General features: G+C 42.5%; 1 protein-coding gene across 1 annotated transcript; it reads right to left on the bottom strand.

The window, feature by feature from the left end:
* Rars1 (arginyl-tRNA synthetase 1) lies at nucleotides 1–27003 on the bottom strand. Its single transcript, XM_048436007.3, has 15 exons — nucleotides 26864–27003; nucleotides 25530–25664; nucleotides 20697–20888; nucleotides 18814–18922; nucleotides 18043–18143; nucleotides 17571–17692; nucleotides 15973–16093; nucleotides 13436–13565; nucleotides 10761–10865; nucleotides 7088–7266; nucleotides 5923–6032; nucleotides 4743–4848; nucleotides 972–1144; nucleotides 484–731; nucleotides 1–183 (listed from the first exon to the last, which is right to left on the bottom strand). The coding sequence occupies exons 1-15, from the start codon at nucleotides 26906–26908 to the stop codon at nucleotides 74–76; spliced, it is 1986 nt and encodes a 661-aa protein (XP_048291964.3). The 5' UTR covers nucleotides 26909–27003; the 3' UTR covers nucleotides 1–73.
* Nucleotides 27004–27852: the final 849 nt, after the last annotated feature.

Genomic DNA, 27852 nt, shown 5'->3' with positions numbered 1-27852 from the left:
TAATTGTGAAAATTTCTTTACTGTGAAGTTGTGTTCACATGATTGGTAGGTAAACAGTCTCCAAACCTAAGGATTACATCCTTTGGACAGCTTTTATTCCCAGTATCTCGAACCCCTTGGCCATGACAGCAGCTACTGCTTCACACAGGAGCATCCGCCACATGTTCACCTTCACTACTTTCCCTGAGAAAGAAAAGACAGCACAGATAAAACCTGACAATTCTCAGTGCTTCCCTAAGCCCCCATGAAGTAATTACACACCATAGTCGGGAGGGACACCACCCCACCGATTCTGTCTCAGGCTTGACTCAATGATACTGGCGGTTTCCAATACCAACACGACTTAGACTCATTTTCTGCTTTGATTGGCCCCATCTCAAACTGTTACATATGCCACAGCTTGCTGTGAGATTTTAGTTTCTGTGCACAGGTCCTGGCGGCACTATTTCCCCAAGATGGACAGCGGATGGATGAGACACTTACCCGTCTGCCGATCTTTCTCCACACAGTAACAGCTATCGTAAAACTCTGTGAAAGTCGTTGCCAGCTCATATATATAATCGCAGAGAGTATGGAGAAATAAGTCATCTAAAATCTTCTGTAAAATCTCAGGGAATCGTAAGATGCACCGGCCAAGTTTCCATTCCTTCTCATGGTCTAAAACAATCTTGGTTTCCCGAGCAGCTTTCTGAAGCATCTCATCATCAATACTGGCCAGACGTGCAATAGACCTGAAACACAGGTAAGTAACCACCTTTAGATCAGGCACAGGCTCTTTCACAAAAGAACATAATCTAGTACGACCAGGGTAAATTAGAAAACACCAGCAATTAAAACAGATTCTTGGCCCCAGTGCTGTAGAGCCGACCTGTAGCCTCAGCACTTGAGAGGCAGACGGTCTGAAGCTAGCCTGGGACACGGACACATACACCACGTGATCCAGATCAATTCTGAACAGTCTGAGTAGTCACCTGATCCTAGTGAAGGCATACAGTAAGTAGGCAGCCGTGTTTCCTCTGTCATCCAGCATCTTGTCAAAGGAGAAGATGTAGTCATTCAACCGGTTATGGGACAGGTCGGCGTACTTGATGCAACCATATGCGACGGATCTCTGAGCAGCTGTCAGCTCCTCCTTGGTTAAGACCTTTGGGAAAACAAACACTTCAGAGCTTGCTCACCACTGTTTCAGCCCCATGGCCTCATAGGTAGGAGGCTGAATCCAAAGCACCCATGGGATTATCGTTTTCTGTTTTTCAAGACAGGGTTTCTCTGTATAGCCCTGGATGCTATGAAACTTCATCTGTAGGTCAGTCAGGCTGGCCTTGAACTCAGAGATCCGCCCACCTCTACCTCCTGAGTTCTGGGCATTTTATTTTATAAAAAAATAATTCTGAACACTACCTAATCATAACTGATTGACAGGAAATACCTAAAAATAAATTAGGTAATATGCCACTTTTATAATTGTTTGAACAGGACTTTAAGTAACTCAGGTTTCTTCCAGAGTCATGTGACCTTGAACTCATCCTACTGCTACTTCACAGTGACTAAATGCTGGGGGCCGCAGGGATGTGCCATGTGGTATTGGGGATCACACCCAGGGATTCACTCATGCTAGACAAGCAATCTAGTGACAGAATCAGATCTCAAGAATTTTCTTTAAACAGTGTGTCTAAGGAAGGAATAAAAACCGGTGAGAAGAAGCTAGTGTGAGAAAGGATTTCGTGTGGTAGAAACAAATTATTGGAAAGTTTGACAATGTGAAGAAAGAAAGAGCAAAGCTAAACGCTTGAGCAAGCTACAAAGGACCTGAATAAATCGAATAAGGCACAGAAAGGATGTCTGTTCCCCTCCCATCTTTTGAGATAAGCTATGTATGCAGACCTGGTGGGATGGAACTCAAGATGCTAACCAGACCAGTCTTCAATTGCTGTAATCCTCTTGCATCCCACAATTACAGGCAATGTCCCACCATGACTGACTGATCCTAAGAAAGATCTATCATCAAGGAAGGAATAACTGAAATGCTGGTAGATTTTTGAGACAGAATCATCCTATGGAGCTCAGGCTAGCCTTGAAATCAAGGTCCTCAGGCTACTTAATGTTAGACTGACAGATGTAGGCTCCCATGCCCAGCCTGAGATGTTCTTTACCTCTGCTGCACAATCACAAGCTGGAGTCCAGGTTACCCAAACAGCCCTCCTTTTCATAAGGAACGTGCCTACTGAAATGCATGCCTTTATTTGGTTTAAATTACTTAGGAACAGACTTCAAAGACTTAGAAAGCAAAATGTTTTAAAAATAAAATCTTGCAGTTGCTTCTAACTCGGCCTAACAGATGACTATTACTTCTCAACGGTTGGTCGATGATCAGATTTTAATCAAGTATTTTAAGCCTTTTATATGGCAAGCTTATTCAAAAGAATCCCTTTTCTTGTACAAGTAAGAGCCTAATAAAGTTGAGTTCAATTCCCAGCAACCTCCTAGTGGCTCACAACCACCCATAATGAGATCTGGTGCCCTCTTCTAGCCTGCAGGTATATATGCAGGCAGAACACTGTATACATAATACCTAAATAAATATTTAAAAAAAAAGAATTTTGATGTGTCTTTAACTCTTAAAAGAATAGAATATCCTGCTTGTTGCTGAAATCTCATCAAAATTTGAAGCAAGTCTCATATTTCTTAATCAATGGAAGTAAATTTGCAGATTTTTTATTCCACAGTTAATAGCAATTTGGTATATTCTTCCCACATTAAAACCCATGGAACTGCAGTTCAGGTGGTGCTTGTCTAGTGCACACAGAGCCGTGGGTTTTATCACTATAGCACTGGATAAACTGGGAGTGGAGGCATAGGACTATTGAGGATGAGGAGTTTGCAGCCAGCCTAGGTCACATAAAAGGCTACCTCAGTTTTTGTTTTGTTTCTTTGGATATGGCCTTATTATGTAAGTTAGGCTGGCTTCCAACCTGTGCTCTGCTGCCTCAGCCTCCTGAGCAAGTGCTGGGGATTATAGGCCTATGCATGGATACTTCACTAAAAACAGTAATACTACTGTTCACACACTGAGCAGGATCCTGACTTCTTTAACAGTCTATGCTCATACACACTGAGTTCATAGCCTGTTTGGGCTACAGAGCAGGCTTCTGCTTCAGAAGACAAGCTATGCGTGGGATGCCTGCTTTACAGTGACATTAGCTACAGCTGCAAGAAAGATTATGTAGCAGTCACTGTCCCATTGCTCTTACACTATACAAACAAGCTAGTATAACTCAAACACAACCCATTTATATGATGAGTCATGCCTGGACCCTTCAGAGTTCAAGGCCTGACTAGGTTACAGTGAGCCCCATCTCACCTTCCCCAACAAACAAAACCCTGAACTACATACACTATGTGTGTGGAGAAGGGTCTCATCATTGCCTAGATTGATTCTGAACTCGTACACCAACTCTATTACTTCTACCTCCTGAGCATTGGTATTACAGGTGTACATATCACATCTTGCTTTGCTTACTGTTTTATCTACCAGTACCACATCCTAAATTCTTCTGTGTTCATCCAATCCAAAGTTTCACAGTAAACAATAAACGTTTAAGTTGGACAACACAATAAAGATCTACTTAAAGAGACAAGTCTCATGGCACCTTGAGGGGCAACCCAGGACATTCAAACTGCAAGGCAACCGTAAGACACCAGAGTCACACTGCAAACCCACACGAGCCTCATGTCAGAGCAGCATTCTACATCGTAAGACTCATGCCATAGCCTTCCACAATGTACCTTAATTTTAAAGGAGTTGTGGGATGGAAAATGCTAACCACTATAATAAACATGTTTTTGCTAACATAAGATCAATTGTCAGTGAAGCTATGATGAATGCAGACATTGCTAGCTCACAAAATTCCCAAAGACTTAGAGCTAGCTGCCTCAAGTCTGCCCCTCAGCATTGCCTTCACACCAACACTCAAGACCCCTGCACTGCCTTGTGCAGAACCTCCGACAGAATTCACATTCTACAGGGGCTCAACCTAATTATCTGAAACCACTTACACAGAAGAGTCACAAAAACAAGCCTAAGGATGATCACATGAAGAAGTAAAAGGGTGGCTGTAGCAGTTAACGCCACCAGGAAAGTAGATTAGTAGTTCAAAGTTAGCCTCAGATACAGGTTAACAAAACTACAAATGCAAAGGTCTTCAGCGACACAAGTGCTTCCTGACATGCCAAAGCTGACACACTGATGAATGAAACCAAAAGATATTGTATGTTTACAGATTATGACAAAAGGCCCATTGTAGCCAGAGTAGCATACACCGATAAAGCCAGTACTTAGGAAACAGGCTGAACAGGAGTTCAGGGTCAATCTTGGCTAACAAGGGAGAACCTGCTGCAAAACCTCAACAAACCCACACTACGCATAGACTGTTTGGAAAGCAGAGCAGGAGGAAGTGGTGGAGAGAGGGCCTCAAAAACTGAGTGTTGGACATTACTTTATAAATAGGATCTTGATAAGGTCTTGAACACTGTGAGATATTCTTAACACATAGCACGAAAACATAACGTGGGAGCTAGGCATAGTGGTACACACAATCCAGCATTTGGGAGGCAGGAGCAGGAACAACAGGAGTTGGCTACATGAGACCTTACCTCACAAGTCACATGGCTTCTGTACTTTCACAAAAGCAGAGCCACATGCGACATTACACAAAGAGGGAACCTAAGAACTCCTGTCCTACCTTGTCTCTCTCCTTCTCCTTTAACTTGTCCATGGACCGTTTCAGTCCTTCTTCTAGCAGGTCCACAAGGCGCACAGTTTCACCTGAACGTGTTTTAAACTTCTTCCTAAAAGACATTTAAAGCCCTATAAAAAATTCTGAATTAGATTGTTCAATTTAAAAATCCTTGAAAGTGAAGGTTTGAGGGGTCCAGTCACATATGGCGACCTATGCCAAGGTAACACAGCCATAGTCCAGCTGGCTACAAGGGATGAGCGCCAAAGAAACAGTTTTCCTGTGTCTCTCAACTCAACACATTTTTGTTCGTAAGCCCCTGGAACTCTATCCTTTCTACACTTTAATAGTGAAATAAAGAACGGCATCTACAGGGCTGGAGAGTCGCCTCACATTAATGAGCACTGGCTGCTCTTTCAGAATTCGGTTCCCAGCACTCATGTTGGGCAGCACACAATTACCCGTAGCCACAGCTCCACCCTATTCTGGACTTCACAGGTACCTGAACGTACAAAACAAAAAAATCTAATAAACTCACTTTCCTAGAATCCAAGATGCTGTTTAAATGTTTTGTCCTTTCAGAAAAATTACTAAATCGAAAAATTCACTGCACTTGCTTCTACATTGGACTTACATAATAAAATACTTACTACCTGACAGGAAGAAAGCCAACCACATTAAGTCCAAGTTGGCAAGTACCGAATATAAACATCCCATTATATTTACCTTTTGTCTCAAAGACTGAGCAGAACAGAGGGAGATAATGGGGAAACAGAAAAAGTGAAAGCACGGACACCATTAATTTAGAATTGATAAGCTTCATACTTTGTACAACAATGAAAGGAGTGAATCATTGGACTCTCAAGGACTCACACTTTTTCAAGATTGTAACCTTTGGTAAATGCACCAAGGGCTTTGAGTATGCTGCCAAGCACGCTGTGAAATGGGCACAGTCTAGATGGGGAAGCGCGAAGGCAGTCTAGTGCTCTTTCCACAGCACACACGCATCCTTAGGCTGCATCCTCTGCAAGAGCTAATTCACGGGAGAAGCGGCTTTGCTGAGTTTCCATGACAGCGTAGTAGACTCTCAATTTCTCAGTGCTACTGGGGGACTCAGGAACAGGAAGCCTTTTCTGAAGCTCTGGGGACCGGGGCCATCAATGCCGGCTCCTGCCTATCCACTTACTTGTCTTCTCCTAGCACCACACCGAATCCAACATGTGTCACTTGAGTTACTTTAGGGTCATACCAGCCAATCATTCGAGCAGCAGCAAAAATTGTCTGGAAATGAATAGCCTACGAAGAGCAGAAACAGAACAGTGCTTGTTAGTTTTCTAATACTAATTTAAAAAGACACAACTGAGCTGGTCAGTAGTGGTGCATGCCTTTAATCCCAACACTTGGGAGGCAGAGGCCAGCCTGATTTACAAGATGCTAGCTTCATGCTCAGAGATCTCATGACAGTCTTGTTAGGCAAACATTATTGTAAAGTTCTTCTATTCTCCAGATGCGATCACCAAAACAAACAAACAAACAAATAAACAAACAAAGCAAGCAAGCAAGACTACAGTGACATTTTCTACACTCAAGTCTTAAAAGAGGCCAGGCAGTTGATGCATGCCTACGATCTCAGTGCTTCAGAGCTGGAGAGTTGGGAGTTAAGGACATATTCAGCTGTGCAGCCAGTGTTGAGACCAACAAGTCTCATAAAACAAAACACGTTTAAAGAGCAACGGAGGGAGTGGACACTGCTCAGTATCCCAGCACTCGCTATACCACATACAGAGCACAGGCTCTGATCCTCACCACAGCAAAAACAAAGTGACTAAGGACAAATTCACAAAATGGTTTCTTCCAACTAAATTTTAAGTTTTCATTCAGAAAGGTAGGATATCAAGTTTGAGGACAAATGGGTTGAGACTTTAGCCCACAACAAAAGTCACATGACTTTTCCATTTCCACAAAGTAAAATTTCTATGTGTCTATATATTAAAATTAATTTTAAATAAAAGCAGAGTCACAATGCCACATTAATAAAGGGGAAACCTATGACTTCTCTTAATAACAAAAAATAGAATATTACACAGAAGGACCTGTTTGAAAAAACAAAACCAAATGTTGAGCTGCACCACCATCACCCTGTATAGTCCGGGCTGTCCTGAATTTGGAATCTACCTGCCTCTGCCTCCCCAGGCTAGGAATAATCTACATGTTCAGAAAGTGGCTACAAAGCAGGCTCCAACTCCGTTCTTTCTCCAGTGATGCACCAGTGTTCTGAACTGTATGTTTCTAGTAAATTTTTAAAAGTCTTTAAGTGCCAAAAGCAAGCAGGCCCAGCAAATTCAACTTACTTGTCCATTGTCCACCACATAGATAAGCTTATCTGCTTTCTCCTCAAATAGTCTCTGTTTGATAGCAGCTAAGTCAGATGTATCATACGTAAAGCCCCCATCTGACTTCACTATGGTTAAAGGTATGGAACACCCAGGCACAAAGACAATTTTTCTGCCATCATCCACTTGCACAAATCCTACCAAAAAAGGAGAAAAAAAAAACACATAAAAATAAAATTAAAAAAAAAAAACCTTCATTATTGATGTGGGAGTCTCCTCTGTTATGATGTGAATATGTTTTATTACCATTGGTTAATAAAGAAGCTTCTTTGGCCTATGGCAGGGCAGAATATAGCAAGGTGGGGAATTCAAGCAGAGATAGGGGAGGAAAGAAGGCGGAGTCAGGGAGATGCCACATGTAGCAAGAGGTAACAAACCACAAGCCTTGTGGTAAAATATAAAATAACAGAAATAGGTTAATTCAAGATGTAAGAGTTAGTTGATAAGAAGCCTGAGCTAATAGGCCAAACAATGTAATTAATATAGTTTCTGTGTGATTATTCGAGTCTGGGTGGTTGGGCATGAAAAAGCAGTCTCTGTTTACACATTACCAAAGCTAAAAGAGCCCTCCTGAAACCAGAACCCTAGTTTATTCTAGGACCACATAAATACTTGGCCATCTATGGACATTTTGTTATTTAAAGAAGTAAGCTTATATTTTTTGCGTGTCAGAAAATGAGGGTGGGACATGTACTACAGTGTGACTGTGGAGGTCAGAAGGTACCTTCTGGGAACTGGTGCCCTCCTCCTACTATGTGGGTCTCAGGGATTAAACTCAGGACACCAGGCTTGGCAGCAATTTCTCTATCTGCAGAGCTTTCTCACCAGCCCTGAGTATTTTAAAAGGTGATTAAAGAGCTGAGGAATGATTACTCCCACATGACCTACTGCTGAGACTGATTTCAGGGTGCAGAGTCAACATGATGGCAAGGCTCTGCACCCACAGCACACCTGGTCAAACTGTAGGTAAAATATAAACATTTGTGCTTTCTTTTCTGGTGGAATCATGTCCTTCCTCTGAATATGTTCAAACACAGCAAGATTTAGTATCTGGAATAAGGAGCGGGAAGAAATAAAACTTCTCACATGCTTATAATGAAAAAGCAATGTTCTTAGACCCAAGAAGAGAGAGGAATGAACTTCCTAACAGCTGTATTTGATTTATGTCACTTATAATATTGAAACCCAAATTTAATAGCTACAGTCACCATGCAGATTATGTTACCATACTACTTACAGTTTAGGAAACAGACTCAGAGGTAGTGGTTAAAACTATAGCCTGTGAAGGAAGACCGCCTGTGTGTAAATTTCAGGTTCGTTGTCTATGGGCCCTGACTTCTCTGTGCTGATCAGGGCTGGGCACAGAGCTAGGAGTTATGTATGACAGCATATCTAAGACCCTCTGTTCAATCTTCAGATCCACAATGCCAACAAAACCCCACGAATATTGTTTTATTATCTTCAAAGTCTGGTTCCCAGTCTCCACTTCCACATTCAGGCTTCAGGGCTGAAGGATGGCTCAGTTAAGTTAGGAACACTTGTTCTCTTGCAGAAGACTGACCTGGGCTTAGTTACTAACGGCCACAGGACAAACAACTCACAACTGACTCTAACCCTAGTTCCAGGGAACCTGATGCCCTCTTCTGGTCTCCATGGGTGTGCACATGGTGTGTACTCTCGCTCACAATCACATGCAGGTAAACACACTCATGCATATAAAATAAAGCTATATACATTTTTTATTTATCAAGACAGGGTTTTTTTTGTGTCCTGCCTGTCTCCCAAGTGTTGGGATTAAAGGTCAGCACCATTATGCCTGGCAAGATATATAAGCCTTTAAAGAAAAGATCATGAACCATGGTAAATTTGAGACCAGACTAGAGTATGCAGTGAAACCCTATCACAAACTCTGAAAGCATGGGGCAAACTTTTGCACAGAATTCCAGAGGGAATGATAACATACAACCAGTCACAGTCATCAACAGCTACTGAAACTACAGGGCAAAGTGTGACAGATGTACAGTTGACCTAAACCCACTAACCATACATAGTATCTCACAAAAAGATAACTAGACATTGCTTGTATTGAAAATCAAAGCAAACCAGACTGAATGAATCCTCTTTAAAAATGCAGGCAGATGCTGGGTGGTGGTGCGCCATGCCTTTAATCTCAGGCAGAAGAGAGGAGGATATGAGTTCGAGGCCAGACTGATCTACAGAGCAAGTTCCAGAACAGCCAGGACTGTTACACAGAGAAATACCATCTCAAATAACAAACAAACAAACAAACAAACAAAACCTCAGATAGAACCAGGCATTGTGGTTCATACCTGTAATCCCAGCATTTAGGAAGCTGAGGCAAGAGAATCATTAAGTTTGAGGCCAGCCTGGTGTCCAAAGTGAGATTGTTATGCCAGCAGGATGAATTCTATAAGCCTTCTTTCTTTAACAATAAAAGAAATACATCCAGGCATGGTACTGCAAGGCCTGTGATCCCAGTACTCTGGAGGCAGGAAGGGGAGGAGTGCCACAAATTTGAGGTCAGCATGGCCTACAAAGCAAGTTCCAGCCTAGCCAGGGTTCCTTAAAGCAAGAAAAAAATGTATGCAGGAAAAAGAGGGCTACTATGTATTAACAGACCACAAATAAATGTAATATTCAGACTCTGAGAAAAAAAACCCTATGATTAAAAAATTATAAAGCTGGACATAGTTCAAACATACATTTGGGAAGCTGAGGCAGAAGGAAAGTAAATTCTAAGCCAGAGAGACACTGTATTTGAATAACAAATTAAAATAAGTCCCATTGAGACATCTGAATTGTCTACTGATTAAGACATTACTGCCGGGCGGTGGTGGCATACGCCTTTAATCCCAGCACTCGGGAGGCAGAGGCAGGTGGATCTCTGTGAGTTCGAGGTCAGCCTAGTCTACAAGAGCTAATTCCAGGAGAGGTTCCAAAGCTACAGAAAAAGCCTGTCTTGAAAAAAAAAAAAAAGAGAGAGAGAGAGAGACATTCTTGCCATTCTTGTTCAGGCTGATAGCACAGCAGCACATGCTTGCCTAGCATGTACATGTCTTTGGGTTCCATCAGAATGGGGATGAGAAATTATTACCAAACATGAAGGTTTACACTTGTCATCTCAGTGTGAGACAGGGGCAGAACAATTTCTGAGTTCAAGGTCATCGAGGTCTACATATTTAATTTGAAGCCAGCCAGGGTTACATAGCAAGACCCTACTTCTATCACACAGAGAAAGACATCTAGGGAGATGACGACACCAGAGTTTTCAGAGGAGCAGACACAAAGCACACGTCCTTTCAGGGACAGAGCGGAAGATGGAACGGTGTAAAAGTGTGTGGCTAGAACAGGGGTGGTCTAGTTTTACGATTTATAACTGTTGACACTGTGTGATGAGTTTGTCTTCAGCAATAATAAATTTCATTCTATTTTTATCTGCTTGCAAGTTTCAGTGATAATAAAGGACCCAGGATCGATATCCAGCATCCACGATGATTAGCAAACACCCATAGTTCCAGTACTAAAAATCCAGTTGCTCTCTTCTGACCTTTGCTCATATACACATGCACACAAAACACAAATCTAAAATGTAAAAGGATGTAATGCCTACCTTTATCTTCAAATTCCTTCACAATATCATTCATTCTATCTTGATAGAAGGATTCTCCTCTCTCTATTAAAGTGATGTCCAATGCATCATAGATTTTCTGAAACTCTAGAAAATATCAAATATAGTAAATGAATAAACATTTAAACAAAGGGGGGAAAAAAACCACACCATTTAGAAAGCTTTATAACTGGATGTAACACAAATAGAAATTAGTAACATTGAATATGTACAATACAGAACAGTATATGTGTGTGCCACCATTGGGAAAGAGAATAGGGTGCCATATATGAAAACACTAGTCTGTAGGATACAGCCCAGAGGCTTAGCACGGGCTTAGCCAGCATGAGATCCTGGGTTTGATATGTAGCAGCCCCTCCCCAAAACATCATTACTATTTTTTTTTTTTGTCTACCTATAAGAAAAACACCCTGGGGGCTGGAGAGATGGCTCAGCGGTTAAGAGCACTGCCTGCTCTTCCAAAGGTCCTGAGTTCAATTCCCAGCAACCACATGGTGGCTCACAACCATCTGTAATAAGGTCTGGTGCCCTCTTCTGGCCTGTAGGCACACATGTAGACAGAATATTGTATACATAATAAATAAATAAAAAAATAAAAAAAAAAAAAGAAAAACACCCAATTTCAAATCTAAGTGAGGGTTGCAGGTGCAGCATTTATGGGGCTCTGGTTCAGTCTTCAGCACCAAATAAAGTAGCGCGCTTATGCATGCCCATGATCCTAGCCCAGGTAAAGGGAGAAAGAAGACCAGAGCACCCATTATGAAATAGGCTGGACTACATGAGAACACTTCTCTAAATAGATATGAACTCAAATATGGTATTCTGAATTTCCAGCCCAACTAAGGAAATCTAGCAGAGGAGGGATGTTTTCAGGCCAGGAATTCAAGATTATCTTTGACAAACCAAGATGACTCTATTTCAAAATCAACCTGGACACAGTAGAATACTCTCATAATTCTAGCATTAAGCAGGAGGACGGTGAGCTCAAGGTTAGCTTAGGCTATACAGAAAATACCTACTCAGAAGCAAAAGACGACAATATTATATATTTAAAAAAGGAAAAACCAGGCTACACATGGTGGCGCAAGTCTTTAATCCCAGCACTCAGGAGAAGAGGCAGGCTGATCTCTGAGTTCAAGGTCAACCTGGTAGTGAGTTCCAGGACAGTCAGGGTTATGCAGAGAGAAGATCTCAAAACAAACATCACCTAGCTGATGAGGAAAACATTTACTCAGCTTTCTGTGTGGTACCCCTGACTAGCTGGTGAGGAAAACATTTATTCAGCTTTCTGTTTGATATCCTGCCTTGTTTCTCACTTACCAGCAACACAGCATTTCACAAGTGCAACACTTTCATACCTTAAAATCTAGGTTACAAAGCAATCATCAATAATCTTTGTAAAAGGTCCGATGGCGATATTCATTCATTTACCAGTCAAAGAGATCTTTCAAATTAATTTTGCGAAACCAAACATGGTGGCAAATACCTGCCAGTACATGAGAGGCAGAGGCACTGTGAATTCAAAGCCAGCCTGGGACTGAATTGAGACAAAGACATAGACAAAGACTGCCATTTGATTTTGATCTTTGGAACCCATGTGATGGAGAAGCTTTGTCAGCCAATTATCTTTAAGAGGTGGGTCCAAGTTAAGGCGTGGCTTTCGGGGACAGGAGAGGGGAGGGGGACACACACCGTGCACACCAGGCGCACTCTCTGTGATTTCTGCGGGGCACAGCTGAGCTTGGACTTCTCGTTCCTGTTTCATGAGTTTCCCCTTATAATAAATAAAATTTAATTGTTTTATCCTTTAGGTAGCCTGGTTATTTCCCGAATTGAGTTAGTTTCTACACTCATGTAAAAACATGGATGTATGGGCTGAGATGACTTAGCCACTAAGAGCACAGACTGCTTTTGTAGGACCTAAGCTCAGTTCCCAACACCCATGTCAGTGATTTACAATGACCTGTAACCCCAGTTACCAGGGATCCAACACCTTCTTCTGGTTACTACAGCCACCAACACTAATGAGCACAAACACATGCATAATTTAAAATAAAATAAATTGTATGCTGGGAATGGCGGCACATGCTTTTAATTCTAGCATTCTAGAGGCAGAGGAAGATGGGTCTTTGAGTTTGAGGCCAGCGGGTGTATACAGTAAATTCTTTGATGCGGTGGTATGCATCTATAATCCCAGTATCCTATAATGAGACGGATTTGGGTTTGTTTTTCAGGGTTTCTCTATATAATGCCCTGGATGTCCTGGAACTCATTTTGTAGACCAAATTGGCCTGGAATACAGAGCTCTACCCGCCTCTGCCTCCCAAGTAATGGAATTAAAGGCATGCACCACTACCGCCTGGCTTGCTACAATGACATAGGGTAACTGAGGCCACGATAGCCTGGAATATAGCATGGAGCACAGCAGAAACAACACAATAGAGATCCTGCCCCTGTAAGGAATAAGGAGAACAGATTCCCCAAAGTAGCCCTGTCCTCTGATCGTCAGGTGGGCTATGTCTCAAAGCACACACCTGAGTTCACACAATTAATTCTGAAAAGTATATGGGAGGTTTGAAGAAACAGGCAAACAAACAAAAACACACAAAGACCCTAATTACAAAAACCTAATATCAATCCTGAATAAAAACACTCACCAGCACGGGAGACATCACAGATGAGGTTCCAGGCCTTTATGAAATCTGGGTTTTTACTCTGCAGTGAAACTACACATTGATAGGCTCGCTTCTTAAATTCCTCCTCAGTATCAAACCTCTTCTTCGATTCCTGTTAAGAGATTTGTAAGATCCAATCACGTTGCTCTAGATAAAGAATGTACTCATTTCTGTACATATGCACCATAAGAAATAGACAATTGAGAATATAAGTGCTCTACATCAAAGACAAGAATATGAGTTCCTAAAAACAAATACAAAAACCAAAATAAACCAGAGTGGCCAGGTGTGGTGGAGCACTTTTAATCCTAGCACTAGGAGGGAAGAGGCAGCTGGACCCCTATGCAGTAAGTTCCAGAGAGGTAGGGGCACACAGTTGTTCTCTAAAACAAAACACCCAAGCCAACCAACAGAAAAGGACATCCTGCAAGAGTTCAAGACTTGGTGACAGCTGAACTGGGAAGATAGTTCAATAGATATGAAGTGTCCGCCCTAACCTCGAGAGAACAATAGTTCTGTCTCCAGAATCTAAGTACAGCTGTGCCGTCTTGACAGCACCTATAATTCTGGCAGGGATTGGTGTGTGTGGGGGGGGGGGGGGTAAATAGACTAGACAGAACTCAAGAGATCCCGATCTTACTAAAAAGCGATCAAGAAAGATACCAGATGTTAACTCAAGCCCACACACACTCGAGTGTGCGTAACAAACAGCCTTTTTTTAAACAATGAAATTATTTTTTTCTTAAATATACAAAACTCAGCTGAGCATGTGGCTCCTGCTTGTAACCCTAACATTCAGGAGGCAGCCAGAACACCAACTTTACAGGCCAGTGTAGTCTCAAACCGTCTCAAAATCAAGCCCACAAAAGCCTTCGATGTTTTATTTTTATTTTGGTAGCACAGGCTTTCTCACTTTACGGTATGCTTCCTAGTGTCTCTCTGCAAATACATCGTTCAAGAATAACTGGGGCTAGTAAGCTGGTTTAGTTAGTAAAGGCGCTTGCTGCCCAGCCTAAGTATGCGAATTCAATTCCCAGGACCCACATGGTAGGAGAAAACTGAGTCTCACGAGCTGTCTTCTGGCTTCAGTGCTCACTCTAGACATTCAAACAAAACAAAAACAAAAACAAACTGAGAAACACTAGAAAACTGATTCATTACCAAATCAGTAAATTTTAGTAATGTACTGCAAAACCACTTATATTAGCAAATCTGTTCCATTATATTCAAAAGCAATTTAACATGATTATTTTCAAATTTTCACTAGAAAACATCAAAACTCAAGTGTTTACTTTTTAATCCACTAATTTAATTCTTGGTTCATTTATCACAAGAAAAATGATTTTGAAAATACAAGACTGTATGTACAATACTGCTTTATGGGGAAGAGTCACAGAAAACTTTCAGTAGATGAATAAAAACTGCAGTGTGCCAATTCAGAACGCTGGCCAAAGTCACCACACAATTAAGATAGGGCTGGACTCACTATTCCAGCTGAGGTTAACTCTGAACTCAAGATCCTCTGGCTACCACCTCCCCGGGGCGGAGATTACAGGCATTTGCCCCCACACCAGGCATATGTTTGTCTTCTAAACACTGCTCTGGAAGATGGCACAGTGGATCAAGGTGCTTGGCTGATGAGCCAGACCATCAAGAGATCAAGCCTACGACCCACAGGGTGAGAACTGATTCTTACAGGGTGTGCCTGGACCTCCACACACTGACAATGACGTACAACCTACCCCTAAGATACAAGCATAACAAAATCAAAATATTTAAAAACACTACCACCACTTGGTTTCAGCCAGGTGTAGTGGCTCAAGTATAAACAGAGCTCCTGAGAGGCTGAGGCAGGAAACTGCCACGAGTTTAAGGGGGTGAGAGTGTCAGGTCCCTGGGAGAACTGCCGAGCCATCTCTCCAGCCCATCAATTTTTTAATATAGATCAATAAATGAAGCGAAGACATGCGATGGGGTGTAGGACAACTATTTCTATGATTACACCCAGAAGTAAATGGACACCAGTGTGACGGTTTCCAAGCACACAAGTTATCTATGAGTGAAAAATGAATCCAGGTTTACAAGTAAGTGAACTTTGTGAATCAGCTTTTACTTTCACCCAGGCAATGCAACATTACCACAGTAGCCACTGTATGTGGAAAATATTATTGCTAAGCATTTGTCTTTTCTTTAGATTTTATTTGAAATTATGTATATATGTTTTCCTGTGTGGGGGTTGTGCACCTGAGGGCAGTGCCACTGGAAGCCACTGGAAGCCACTGGAAGCCACCAGATCCCCACAGCTAGAGTCAGAGAAGCAATTCTGAGCCACCTGTTGCTGGTGCTGGGAACAGATCTCAGGTCTAAACTCGGAACCATCTCTCCAGCCCCGTTTGTTAAATAACATTTGACCAGGTTCCACCTTATTCTTTTCAGTACACAGTGACTTTCAACTATGGTTTGAACTTCCTTTGGGAAAAAGGTGGCAGACATACAATTATACAACAATCGTGCCAAACCTTATAAAAGGCCTGAAGATCCCCAATAGGAGGTGAAACTGTCAGATAATCTGGAAACTGATCCTGTAGGTGAGCGATGAGCATGCCAAACTGGGTCCCCCAATCTCCTACATGGTTTATCCTAATACCAACCAGAAAACAAGGAGTTAAAAAACAACAACAAACAACTAGCAATGAAATGAAAAGTATGCCCATTAGAAGTCATTAGCACCTAAGTGTCAGTGTGCTACTCTGGCAGAAGTGGTTTGTGTAGCTGTTTCCTCAATGGGGCTGCTAACTGCCAATTGTGGACCCAGGAACAGCTGAATAGGGCGAGAACTTAAGATTTACTGATTTCTAACTAATGGCTATAGACTGTGTATTAAGCAGCTAGCTAGAACATTACAGCCAAGGCTAGTCACTGCCACTTAAGGAGGCAACCAACTCCCATAAGTTGCTTGCTGACCTTTTTAAGTATCATTCCCCCCAAAAGAAAAGTGTAATAAAAGAAAAAAAAGGAAGAAAATGTAACTTTCAATCAATTACTGTAGGGAACTTAAAATAAATGGCTCCAAAATGCCAATGGGTAACATCCTTCCATTTCTGCCTTTAGCGACTGCTCAATCAGGTTTCCTTACTTACCTGCTTCTTTACTACCGCCAGAGCAATCTTTGGAATCACATGGTTCTAGTTAGAACAGAATCCCAGTTTCCTACCATGGCCTACAGCGCCCAACACATATACTTCTTGAGTAGGCCTTCTGGACCACCACAAGGTGAGTTCTTGTTATATACGAGGCACTCAAGAAGTACCTGGGAAGGCTGGAGAGATGGCTCGGCAGTTCAGAGCACCCACTGCTCTTGCAGAGGACCTGGTTTGGTTCCCAGCACGGCAGTTCACAGCTGCCTTTTTCTATAGTGCCAGGTAAATACAATGCCCTCTTCTGGCCTCTATAGGTTCTACATGCACATGCAAACTAATGCAGGGACATAGACATAAATTTTTTAAAAAAATAATTTCTTATTTTATATGTATTTGTGTTCTGCCTGTGTATGTCTGTATGACAGTATCAGATCTTGAAGTTACAGACAGTGGTGAGTTGCCATGAGTGTGCCAGAAATTGAACCCAGGTTCAATTATAAATTTTATTAAAATTATAAATTTTAAATAAATAAATAACAAAATCTGTGGAATAAATACATATACCCTTGGTTCCATAGGAAGTCTACAAAAAGGATGTAAAAAGTTCAGATACGGGATAGGGACCAGGATATTTATAAGATTAAGATGTAATTTTATTTATGTATATGATATTGAGTCTGTACATACACAGGCAAGCCCCGTGAAAGCCAGAAAAAACATTGGATCCCTGGTGCAGGAGTTACAGGCAATTGTGAGCCACATGATATAGACATTAGGAACTCAGCTTGGGTTCGCAGGAAGAGGAATGTCTCTCAGAAAGAGCCGTCTCCCCTGCCCCCAGGATATATTTTTAAAAGATTACTTGGCAAGTGAGTACAAAACAGAACTGAGCTTTTAAGGCTAGGTGTTGAAGATACTTCAAAAATAAGATGTGTCATTTTTAATAGAAATTTCCGAACAAAAGCAAGAGAACACACCTTAGCACATCGTATCCAGCAAATTCAAAGAGTCGGCACGTACTTTCGCCTATGATAGTTGACCTGAGGTGGCCAACGTGCATCTCTTTAGCTATGTTAGGAGATGAAAAGTCAACAATAACCTGGAACACAAACAAAATTTTAAAAGTGGGCACAAGTATTTTATCATGCTACCATCTAAAATTAAGTCTTAAATATTAGTCTAGATTCTAATTCATGCGTATTTGATTGTCTTGTGGCTCTAATTGCATATTAACTGATAAAGAATCTAATTAATTTATAAAAATTACTATTCAACAATACTATATTCAACAATAGTTGCATTAAGTACCAGTTATAAATCTTACTACAGAATGAGATTAAACAATTATAAAACACCAGAAACCTACTTTCCAATTACACGCATGATCTCAATATAAAGTGATGGCATTCACCACACACGTCTAAAATACCGAAGTATTAGCGCACATACCTTTTTTCTCTCTCCAAGAACAGGTAGTTGAACTCCATTTATTAGGAGATTGGTCAATTGTTCTGACACAAAATCCTTTCTCAAGTGGACATTAATGAAACCTAAAAGAGTAGTAAAAAATGATCAACCTTCCATTTTGGACGACCGTGTACTCTGAAGGGTTTTCTCCATTTCACTTATGCTGGCTCCAGAAAGAGAGCTGTGGCAAAACTCTTCGGAGTCTAACAGCAGTTAAGACAATCACCCAAGCCCTGAAAACACCCGTCTCGGCATCTACTTCCAACCATCACCCCCTTGTCCCCCAAAACTGCTGCGTATTACTCCATTTCACAAATGGTTGGATCATCTGAGCAAACAGAAAAGGCCCTTCTGCTGCAGACTTAGCCGTTCCTTAGCCCTTTGCTGAGGAAAACTTGACTCAGTGGAAGGCAAAGAAACTCAACCAAGACAGTCACCAAAATGGTATAATTTACAATCCAGGTCATTTTTAACCGGCTGGCTCACAACGTAACAAATGCCGGGAATGGCCTGTACATAACATGCTCCCTCTTGAGTAGATGTGATCACAGGCATGTGCCACCACGCCTGACAATTTTTTTTTCCAATTTTGGTGGCCACACTAAGATAAAAACTCAAAGATCTTGTTATACACGTTAGGAAAGCACTTTACTGCTGACTTACACCCCCAGACCCAGCGTTCAAACTCTAAACCTTTTTAAATTTCAAAAAGCACTCATCAATACAGTAATTAAGAAAGCTAGCATATCATACCAGGACCCGCAATTTCAACTTTGTCAATATAGTCATTGTTCGGCAGGTGTTTGGTAATGTTTTCTGCAATTTCTCTAGGATTTACTTTCTGCTCCTTTGCTTTGAGCATCTACAACACAATGTGAGACAATTCATTAGCACCATGGAGCAAGTTCCTAGGGACTGTGCTGACCAAGCATGAGCTACATTTGTAAAACTCAGGAAGCAGAAGCAAAGCCCAATCACCCGTGAATGGATAAACCAGAGGATCACCAGTGCCCAGAGGAATCAACATGCCCAAACTATACGTCTGTACTAAACCAGCTCACAGAGCCTGAGCCAGCACATCTACACCCTTTCCTTCCTTCCTTCCTTCCTTTTCCTTCCCCTTCCCTTTGTTTTTTCGAGACAGGGTTTTTCTGTAGTTTTGGAGCCTGTCCTGGAACTAGCTCTTGTAGAGTAGGCTGGCCTCAAACTCACAGAGATCCGCCTGCCTCTGCATCCCGAGTGCTGGCATTAAAAGCATGCACCATCACTGCTTGGCTACATCTACACTCTTAATTCCAAGTCATAAAATTGTCCACTATTGGTGTGAGAGGTCCTTCTGTCTATGTGTTACTTGTATTGGTTAATGAATAAACAAAATGCCTTGGCCTGATAGGGCAGAACTTAGGTAGGCAGGGAAAACTGGACTGAATGCTGGGAGGAAGAAGGAGTCAGAGGACGCCATAGATCTGCCACTGGAGATAGACATGCTGGACCTTTGCTGGTAGGTCACAACCTCATAGTAATACAAAGATTAATGGAGATGGGTTAAATTAATATGTAAGAGTTAGCCAATAAGAAGTTAGAGCTAATGGGCCAAGCAGTGTTTTAATTAATACAGCTTCTGTGTGATTATTTCGGTTCTGGGTGGCCGGGACAAACAAGCAGCTCCTTCCCTTGCAACACACTATTCATAAGCAGCACTCTTGGGCTGAGTTGCTGTGGACTCTCTGGGTTGGAAGCCCAGCATCAAAAAGAAAAGCCAGTAAAAAGCTCACAGGAGTATTACAGAAAAATGTCTGCTCAAGAGACAGACAATCAACACAGAAAGTGAAGGAGACAGACTTAGGTCACATGTAGTCAGATAATGTAGCTATTGCAGATAAAGAACTCCTCCGCTTAAAAGTGAAATGCGGCTGTTTGGAGCGGCACATGCCAGAAATCCCAGTACCTTAGGACTGAGGCAGGAGACCTGGCAAAGTGACCATGTCGCAAGAAACCAAAACAGAAAAGGAAGCCAGGTGGTGGTGGTGCACACCTTTATTCCCAGCACTTGGGAGGCAGAGGCAGGTGGATCTTTGTGAGGTTGAGGCCAGCCTGGTCTAGAAAGCAAGTTCCAGGACAGCCAAAGTGACAAAGAGAAAATATGCTTCAAAAAACAAAACAAACAAACAAAACAGTCTATAAAGTCTGCTTCAAAACATTCTAGCTCTAACAAGTAATTGATGTTGGTGACCTTCAACCATATGCTTCTTTAAAAACAAACAAACAAACAAACAAACAAACAAAAAAACCCCAGGGTCATCTGTGAAACCTAGACTGCCCTTTACTTGTGGCAATTCTCCTGCCCCAGCCCCTGGAATGCTGAGATCACAGGCATCTGTCACCATGCCTAGCAATAATGTGCTAACTTTATTTCACTTTCCAAATGTCATTAGCCACACACACCAATCCAGAACACAGCAAAAACACCAAAACAATGCAAATATGGATCTCTCTGAGTCACACCCTGGTCCCATGTGGAAAGTGTCCCCTTTCTTGAAGATACAAGAGTTTACTGTTATTTATGTTCATAGGAGTGATGATGATACGTAAGAGAATCCAGTCAGCCAAGGCCAGGCACAACAATGACACTTCACCTGAGAAATACCCATCGCGCTATTGCATTGATAGTCTCCAAACTTGGGCTGCTGACTCGGGGTTACGATTAGAGGAGGGTTGTCCAGGTCTGGATATGCAGCCTTAATGGCATAGCCAAAGACATCCTGCAGGCAGCTATTGATGTTAATCATATTTTTAGTTGGTTTTCTTTTCCTTTCTGACTGAAGACTCTGCAAACAAAGAACAGCACTGTCTTAATGAAGTAGTATAACATCACGCCAAACTCCGAAAATGTTAAGAAGAGCCAGGACGGGAATGCTCAGACTGGAAGAGGGTTCTAAGAAATTTCATGAGAATCAAGGCTATTCATTGTATATGCCTTAACAGAGCACAAGCAATAAAAAGCAGTAATTGAATACAGAAGAGAAGTGAGGCCCAGCATCGGAAGGCAGAGACAGGCAGACCTCTGTGAGTTGAGGCAAACCTGGTCTACACAGTGAGTTCCAGGACAGTCAGGGCTCGGCAGAGAGACTCTTGTCCAAAGAAAAAGAAAACAGAAGTGAGTCATAAGCTGCCTCACCCCAAGCACTGGTAGGGGAAACTCAATGGGCAAAACAACTGCCAGATCTCCATAAACGACCTTTCAGGACAAGAGAGGAACCCAGAGTGACAGCTTTGCCCACTATAAATAACCCCTGGGTCAAGCCCTACTTGTTATTTCTCAACAGCTTTTAAGTGGGGTGTATTCATTTAAGATAGACTATAATTACTCCTCTCATCACTCATTACACCTCCACAGAATTGTCTACCACGAGACTGCTGAATGCAGAGAAGTTCTTCGACCATAGTGCTATCCGGTATGCCCACATCACACCCGCCATGTAAGATGTTATCAAAACAGATGACAGAACAGACTCCAGAAAGTCAGAGGCCAGCTTGATCTACATATTAATCACCAGGCCAACTAGGGATACACAATGAAACCTCATCTCAAGAAAGGGAAAAGGGTGGGCTGTGACCTGTCAGCAGAGCACTGGCCTAGCAGAGGCCTGGATTGGACCTCTAGAGGCCTCTCCACAGGAGTGGGTAAACATGCTTTCGGTGGAGCATAACGAAAACGCTTTCTGTGTTCTAAGACGTGAACCTAGGGCCTCAAGTGTTCTACCACTGAGCCACTCATAGTCCAACTATAACTTACAGTAATCAGCCAGACAGTGGTGGTGGAGCACCTGTTTAATCCCAGCACTTGGGAGGCAGAGGCAGGCGGATCTGTGAGTTCATGGCCAGCTTGGACTACAGAGCGTGTTCCAGGACAGGCTCCGTAGCTACTGAGAAACCTTTTCTCGAAAAAACAAAACAAAACAAAAATCAAAGCGAGGCCCAGAAGACCACATCTAAAATCCCAGCAGTTAGACAGGAGAAGCAGTCAGCTTGGGCTACACAGTAATAACCTGTCACAAAATAACAAAGGAAAGACCAACAGTGTAAATATTAACGGCAACGGTAGCATGTAAGTAGTGCTAAACTCTGTACTAAGTGTTTTGTATGCATGCTTTTCTTCTTACTTTACATATCAAAAGTGAGTTGTCACTATTATCATTACTGTCACATGGATTAGTGATTGACAGATTACAAAGTAGGTGGACAGAAATGTAGAGGCCAAATCCTACCCTCCTCATGACTGCTACAAAATGAAAAATTTCACACACACACACTTTTTCTTTCTTTTTGAGAAAGGGTCACTTTGTAGCCCAGGTAGCTTCAAACTTGAAACAATCTTCCTCCTGCAGTCTACCAAGTTATATTCCCCACCACCACCAGAACTCTTTGTTGACCAGGTTATTCTTGAATTCAGATCTGTCTCTTCCTCCACAGTGATAGGATTAAAGTTGTGAAAAACCACACCTGGCAATGTTATATTCTTAAATTCACCAAAAAGTTCTTTTTGTTTTTTTTAAAGATTTTATTATGTGTACAGTATTCTGTCTGAATGTATGCCTGCAGGCCAGAAGAGGGCACCAGATCTCATTACAGATGGTTGTGAGCCACCATGTGGTTGCTGGGAATTGAACTCAGGACCTTTGGAAGAGCAGGCAGTGCTCTTAACCACTGAGCCATCTCTCCAGCCCCACCAAAAAGTTTTTGATAAATTGGGTGGTGGTGGCACACACCTTTAATCCCAGCACTAAGAAGGCAGAGGCAGGTATATCTCTGAGTTCCAGGAAAGCCAGTACTAAGACTACACAGAGAAATTTTGCCAAAATGTTAGGTCAAACACTGCAAAGGGGAAGGAATGACTGATTATGCCTGAGATAAACTGCAGCTGTGTTCTGGACTTGCAACATCCCAATCTCTTCCCAAAAGTCTCATCAGTCAATCAGCCTTGTGGTTCTTTCTGGGAACATTTGTTCTCAATAGTATAATTCCAGCCATGTTTACAAAAACATTGCTAACATACACAGAGGCAAAACAATTTCATAAAAATAAAGCTTGTACTTTGGCTGACATCTTCCATACTAAAAAATTAAAAATATCAACTCAGGAAACAAATAAGAGCTGGTTTAAGGCTCTTCCCTTCTTTGGTTTGTTGTAACAGAGTCAGGCTGCTGAAGCTGGCCTAGAAATCCTGATCCTCCAACTTCAAGTGCTGGGATAGAGACATCAGCTCCCAAACTAGACCAACTTTAAGTTTTTACAAATAATCTTAGGTCCCAAAAATCAGTAACTAACTTTTTTTAAACTAAAGATAATGGTATGTATCTTTTGTAGTAAGCATTTACACATACACACAGAATTCGCTGTACTTGATCTCATCCAAATTAATACGTACGTATAATCAATTTTAACACTTTCACTTCCTCTTCCCTGATCCTTCTGCCTCCACTACTATCAAGTGCTGGAATTATGGGAATGCACCCAATTTTATCCGGTGCCAGGGACTGAATGCAGGGCCTTGACCTGTACCAAGCAGTCTACCATTGAGCCTCACAGCCCTTTTTTGGTTTTGAGGCAGGGTCTTGTTCTGTAGCACAAGCTGACCTTGAACTCAGGTGTACTGCCACAAGTCTGAGGGAGATGGGCTGCACACCACAAACGAGGACAGTCAGGACTATATAGACCAAGACGCTGAATCAAATAAAATCAAAAGAAACACATATCTTAGTACAATCACCTTTACTGTAGCTTGATTGTATGCATTTTGTAAAACCTCATATTATGCAAATTAGTAAAAATAACAGCTCGAGAAAATTAAGATTACAAGATTTCTGAAAGTCTATGGGATTCTCTAATAGCAGCACTATCATAATAGTAATCTTAAAACCGCCACTGTGAAACTCTTTCTATGAATACCTAATTAGTCAGCACTAAGTAGCCAGACTCTGGAGGTGGGGGCAGAGAATTCAAGACCAGCTTAGTCTACATAGAGACTTTATTTAAAAAAAAAAAAAAGTACTAAGTAATTAGGTTTTGTCTCTAAAATACATAGACAGTTTTAATGAAAAGGAATAAGAGAAAACTGAGGCTGCCATGCTCATGAGAACAAGGGTACAATTCCTTGCAGCCAGAAGCATCTGGTATGTGCTTTCAAGTTGGGAGTATGTAGCCCCCAAAAGAGGAAACAGGCAGGGTGAATGGCTACTGTACGCAATACTTTATTCCTGTGGTTTCCCTCTCTTCTCTCTTTTTTTTCCCCCAAGATAGGGTTTCTCTGTGTAGCCCTGATTGTACTGAGACTGGCTTTGTAGACCAGGCTGGACTCAACTCAGATCTGCCTTCCTCTGCCTCCCAAGTGCTGGGATTAGAAGCACCACCCCCATGGTGCCCCTTGTTAGTCTTTGTGTTATCTCCCTCACTGCCCTTAGCAGCATGGAAGCATTGAAAAATGAATTTGAATTTACAAAAGTAATCACAACAGAGAATTCAGTATAGATAAAAGCAGACCAAATGCACTTAACAAACCAAACTGTATTTCTTTAGTGAGGCATCCACGAAAAAGGAATTCTGGTTTAGAAGATGTAAAGCCAAGTAATTTAAGAACAGCTGATCCCAAACAGGTAATAAAAACTTCAAGGGAATGGCTCACGTGGCCTAAGGAGTCAATGAAGTACTGCTGGGCAATCCAAAGAGTAACACACACCGTGGAGAACAGCTATGAATGAGAATGATGTAATACTCTGGGCTGTGTCATCAGCAAACCTGAAAGGCAGGCCAAAAGACTGAAGGTAAGCGCTTTCTCTCTTACACTGATAACCATCGCTGGACTATACGGCCATTAAAATGGGGGCATGGCAGTAAAGCCATCACTAGAGAGACAGAAGCAGAAAGACACTGCAAGATGGAGGTGAGCCTGTCTGGGTTGTAGTGAGACACTTTAGAGAATAAGGAGATGGATGGATAGAGACAGAAATTTTGCAACATTAAATGAAAAGAAAGCTAAGAGATGCTATAAAACATAACAAAATTGTGGAATAGCCAACTCAATAGCATAGAAGTTATGTATGAGTGCGTCTATTTTAAAACATCCCCCTTAGTTTGTTCCTAGACTTCAGTACCAAACTAAATAAATGAAATCTTTTTTTTCTGATAGTGGTAATGATTCTTCAAAAACCATTTCTTTGAAAGCACGGGCATAACCCACTGAAGAAATCTCAACTCCCAAGTCAGTCTTTAAGCCTGCGTGATGAACCACTGCCAAGGACTCTGGAAGTCTAGGCCTCACCAATTTCTCCACCATGTGTTGAGTGAGTCTTAATTTGCCTTAGGCAGGAAAACAGATTTTTAAGTAAACTCCTCTTTCCGGTTTCTGTAGTGCATACTTTTAGAATCTTCAATAACAAAACATTTTATTTGAAGATACCCAGAGTACTCACCCTTTGAAGAATATTCAGTCTGTACTTCAGTTTTAAATTTTCTTCTCGTAACTGTTCCAAACTTGGAGAATCCTCTAAGTGACCACAGTTCTTCAGGCGGTCGATCTCAGCAGTCAGAGACTTGATCTCCTTTTCCTGTAAAGGGAAGCCCACTTTCCCAGTCAGTTCAAAGGAACGCTCCCAAGATAATGGCAAACGGGACCGGAGACTCACTTCCTCATTTCAGTTCTCCACAATATGTGGCCCCTAATGGTGAGAACGGGCTTTGCTTTTGATAGCAGTGGTTTTACTAATATCGGCAATTATCCGTTATAAAGTAAAAGTGTGTCTACAGAGGAGTGCTGGGAACGACGGGCAGCAACGCTGAGAAAATAACCTGAAAGTGTGCACTGCAGCACGCACCAATAATCCCTAGCACTTGTGAGGCTGAAGCAGGAGGGCTGAAAGTTTGGGACCAGTCTACTACTGATATAGCAAGGCCCTTTCTCAAACACAGAAGTTTCTTCCTCAGCTCAACAATGCACCCTGACATCGTCAGAGTACAGGGTTCTGGTTTTACAAATCGCCTATGCGCCTAAATTTTACGACTAGGACTACAAAAAAGCCAAACACAAATTTAAAAGAACAAAAAACAAAGCAGAGAGGGCTGGGGGAAACTACCTCAGCGGTGTTTGCCTAGCTGACGTACGGCTCTGGGTTAGATGCCCAGGGGGACCAAAGGAGACAGTATCCATATTCAAATCACTCAAGTGTCTTTGCTTTTTCTAGGTCAAAGTAAAATTCCCACATATTTCCCCCTATCTCCAGTATCCTATACTATAAACAGGGCTCTCAGCAGTAAAGCGCTTGCCCCTTTAACTTGTACCTTGGTGCTGCGGATTTGCACAAAGCAGTTGCCGTTCTGGGCAGGTTTCGGCAAACGGTGTCCCTATCACTCTCAGATAGGCCGGAAAAGTTGGTCCCACTTTCGCTTTCTAAAGTTGTGACATTGTCCCGGACCAACGCTGGCGGCTTCCTGGGAAGTTTCTGGCCGGGGTCTGCGCCGCACACATCTGCCCCACCTGGCCTTGGCCGCAGCCTGCACACGTGCGCGGGCGACAGGGTGCGCCTCGCTATCCACACGCTAGGCCCTGCGACACCCTCTCATCTCTGTGTGACAGTCGCACCACCCAGCCAATGATGGCATTTTCCTCTCGCAGCTAAGAGAAAACGGGCGCCAGGGAAGCGTGAGCCTCGCAAGCCCCTGGGGACGTCGCCACCGCTTACGGAAGCCACTGTTGACCCGGCACCGCTTCCGCCGGGTCCGAGCCCTCCGGCCCACCCAGAGGACTAACCTGCTGCAGCAGCCTCGCTGAGCACTGAGCAACCAGCCCGTCCATCCTCAAGTCCACGACTCACACGCCAAGTATCCGGAAGCGGAAGCGGCTAGTTATGGCCGGAAACGGAAATTCCTACCCGGCTACCTTACTATTTCCAGTCCTTCAGAGTGCGCCCTCCGCTGCCCCCTGGCGGGATCCAGGAGGCACTGCGAGAAAGGCGGGGGCTGTGCGCTCCATAGCTAGCTAGGCTAGCCAGGGAGGATGGATTAGAGGAGCCTGCATTAGTCAGGGTTCTCCAGAGACACCGAATTTACAGAATGAATCTCTCTCTCTCTCTCTCTCTCTCTCTCTCTCTCTCTCTCTCTCTCTCTCTCTCTCTCTGTCTCTCTCTCTGTCTCTCTCTCTGTCTCTCTCTCTCTCTCCACACCACCCCCCCATTTATTGGAATGATTTACAGACTACAGTCCAACAATGACTAGTTGTGAATGGAAAGTCCAAGAATCTAGTAGCTGCTTGGTCCCACGAGGATGGATGTGTCAGCTGGAATGAATGTGCTGCTTGCAAGGCAAGAGCAAACAGATGACAAACACTTCCTTCTTCCATTATCCTTATATAGCCTTCCTCTAGGAGGTGTGGCCTTCTTTTCATCTAAAAGTGTGCCTTCCTGGCTCAAGGTCTGGATTGAAGGCATGTGTATTCCTGTAGCAGGAGGCTGCTAGTTCATTCCTGGCCGCTTAGCCCCGAAATAATCACATAGAAACTGTATTAATTAAATCACTGCTTGGCCCATTAGCTCTAGCTTCTTCTTGGCTAACTCTTACATATTAATTTAATCTATTTCTAGTAATCTGTGTATTGCCACAAGGCTGTAAAGCTCCGGCATCTGTCTCTGGTGGGGCTACATGGCATCTCTCTGACCCCACCTCCTTTCTCTCAGCATTCACTTTAGTTTTCCCTGCCTAGTTCTGTTCTTTTGCCCTATCACAGGCCAAGGCGGTTTCTTT

The sequence above is a fragment of the Myodes glareolus genome, chromosome 9 (genome assembly GCF_982192425.1).
Source record: "Myodes glareolus chromosome 9, mMyoGla1.1, whole genome shotgun sequence".
Classification (NCBI taxonomy): Eukaryota; Metazoa; Chordata; class Mammalia; order Rodentia; family Cricetidae; genus Myodes; species Myodes glareolus.
The sequence above is the reverse complement of the archived record's forward strand: the minus strand, read 5'-3'. Positions and strand labels throughout refer to the sequence as shown.

Excerpts from the sequence above, each read along its gene's own strand:
- Rars1 (XM_048436007.3), bottom strand. The coding sequence starts at position 26,908 with ATGGACGGGCTGGTTGCTCAGTGCTCAGCGAGGCTGCTGCAGCAG. Across the intron at positions 7,267-10,760 it reads GAAGGAATTTGAAGATAAAG|GATTTGTGCAAGTGGATGAT; the intron begins GTAGGCATTACA and ends CTTTTTTGGTAG. Across the intron at positions 4,849-5,922 it reads GTGGTGCTAGGAGAAGACAA|GAAGAAGTTTAAAACACGTT; the intron begins GTAAGTGGATAG and ends AATGTCTTTTAG.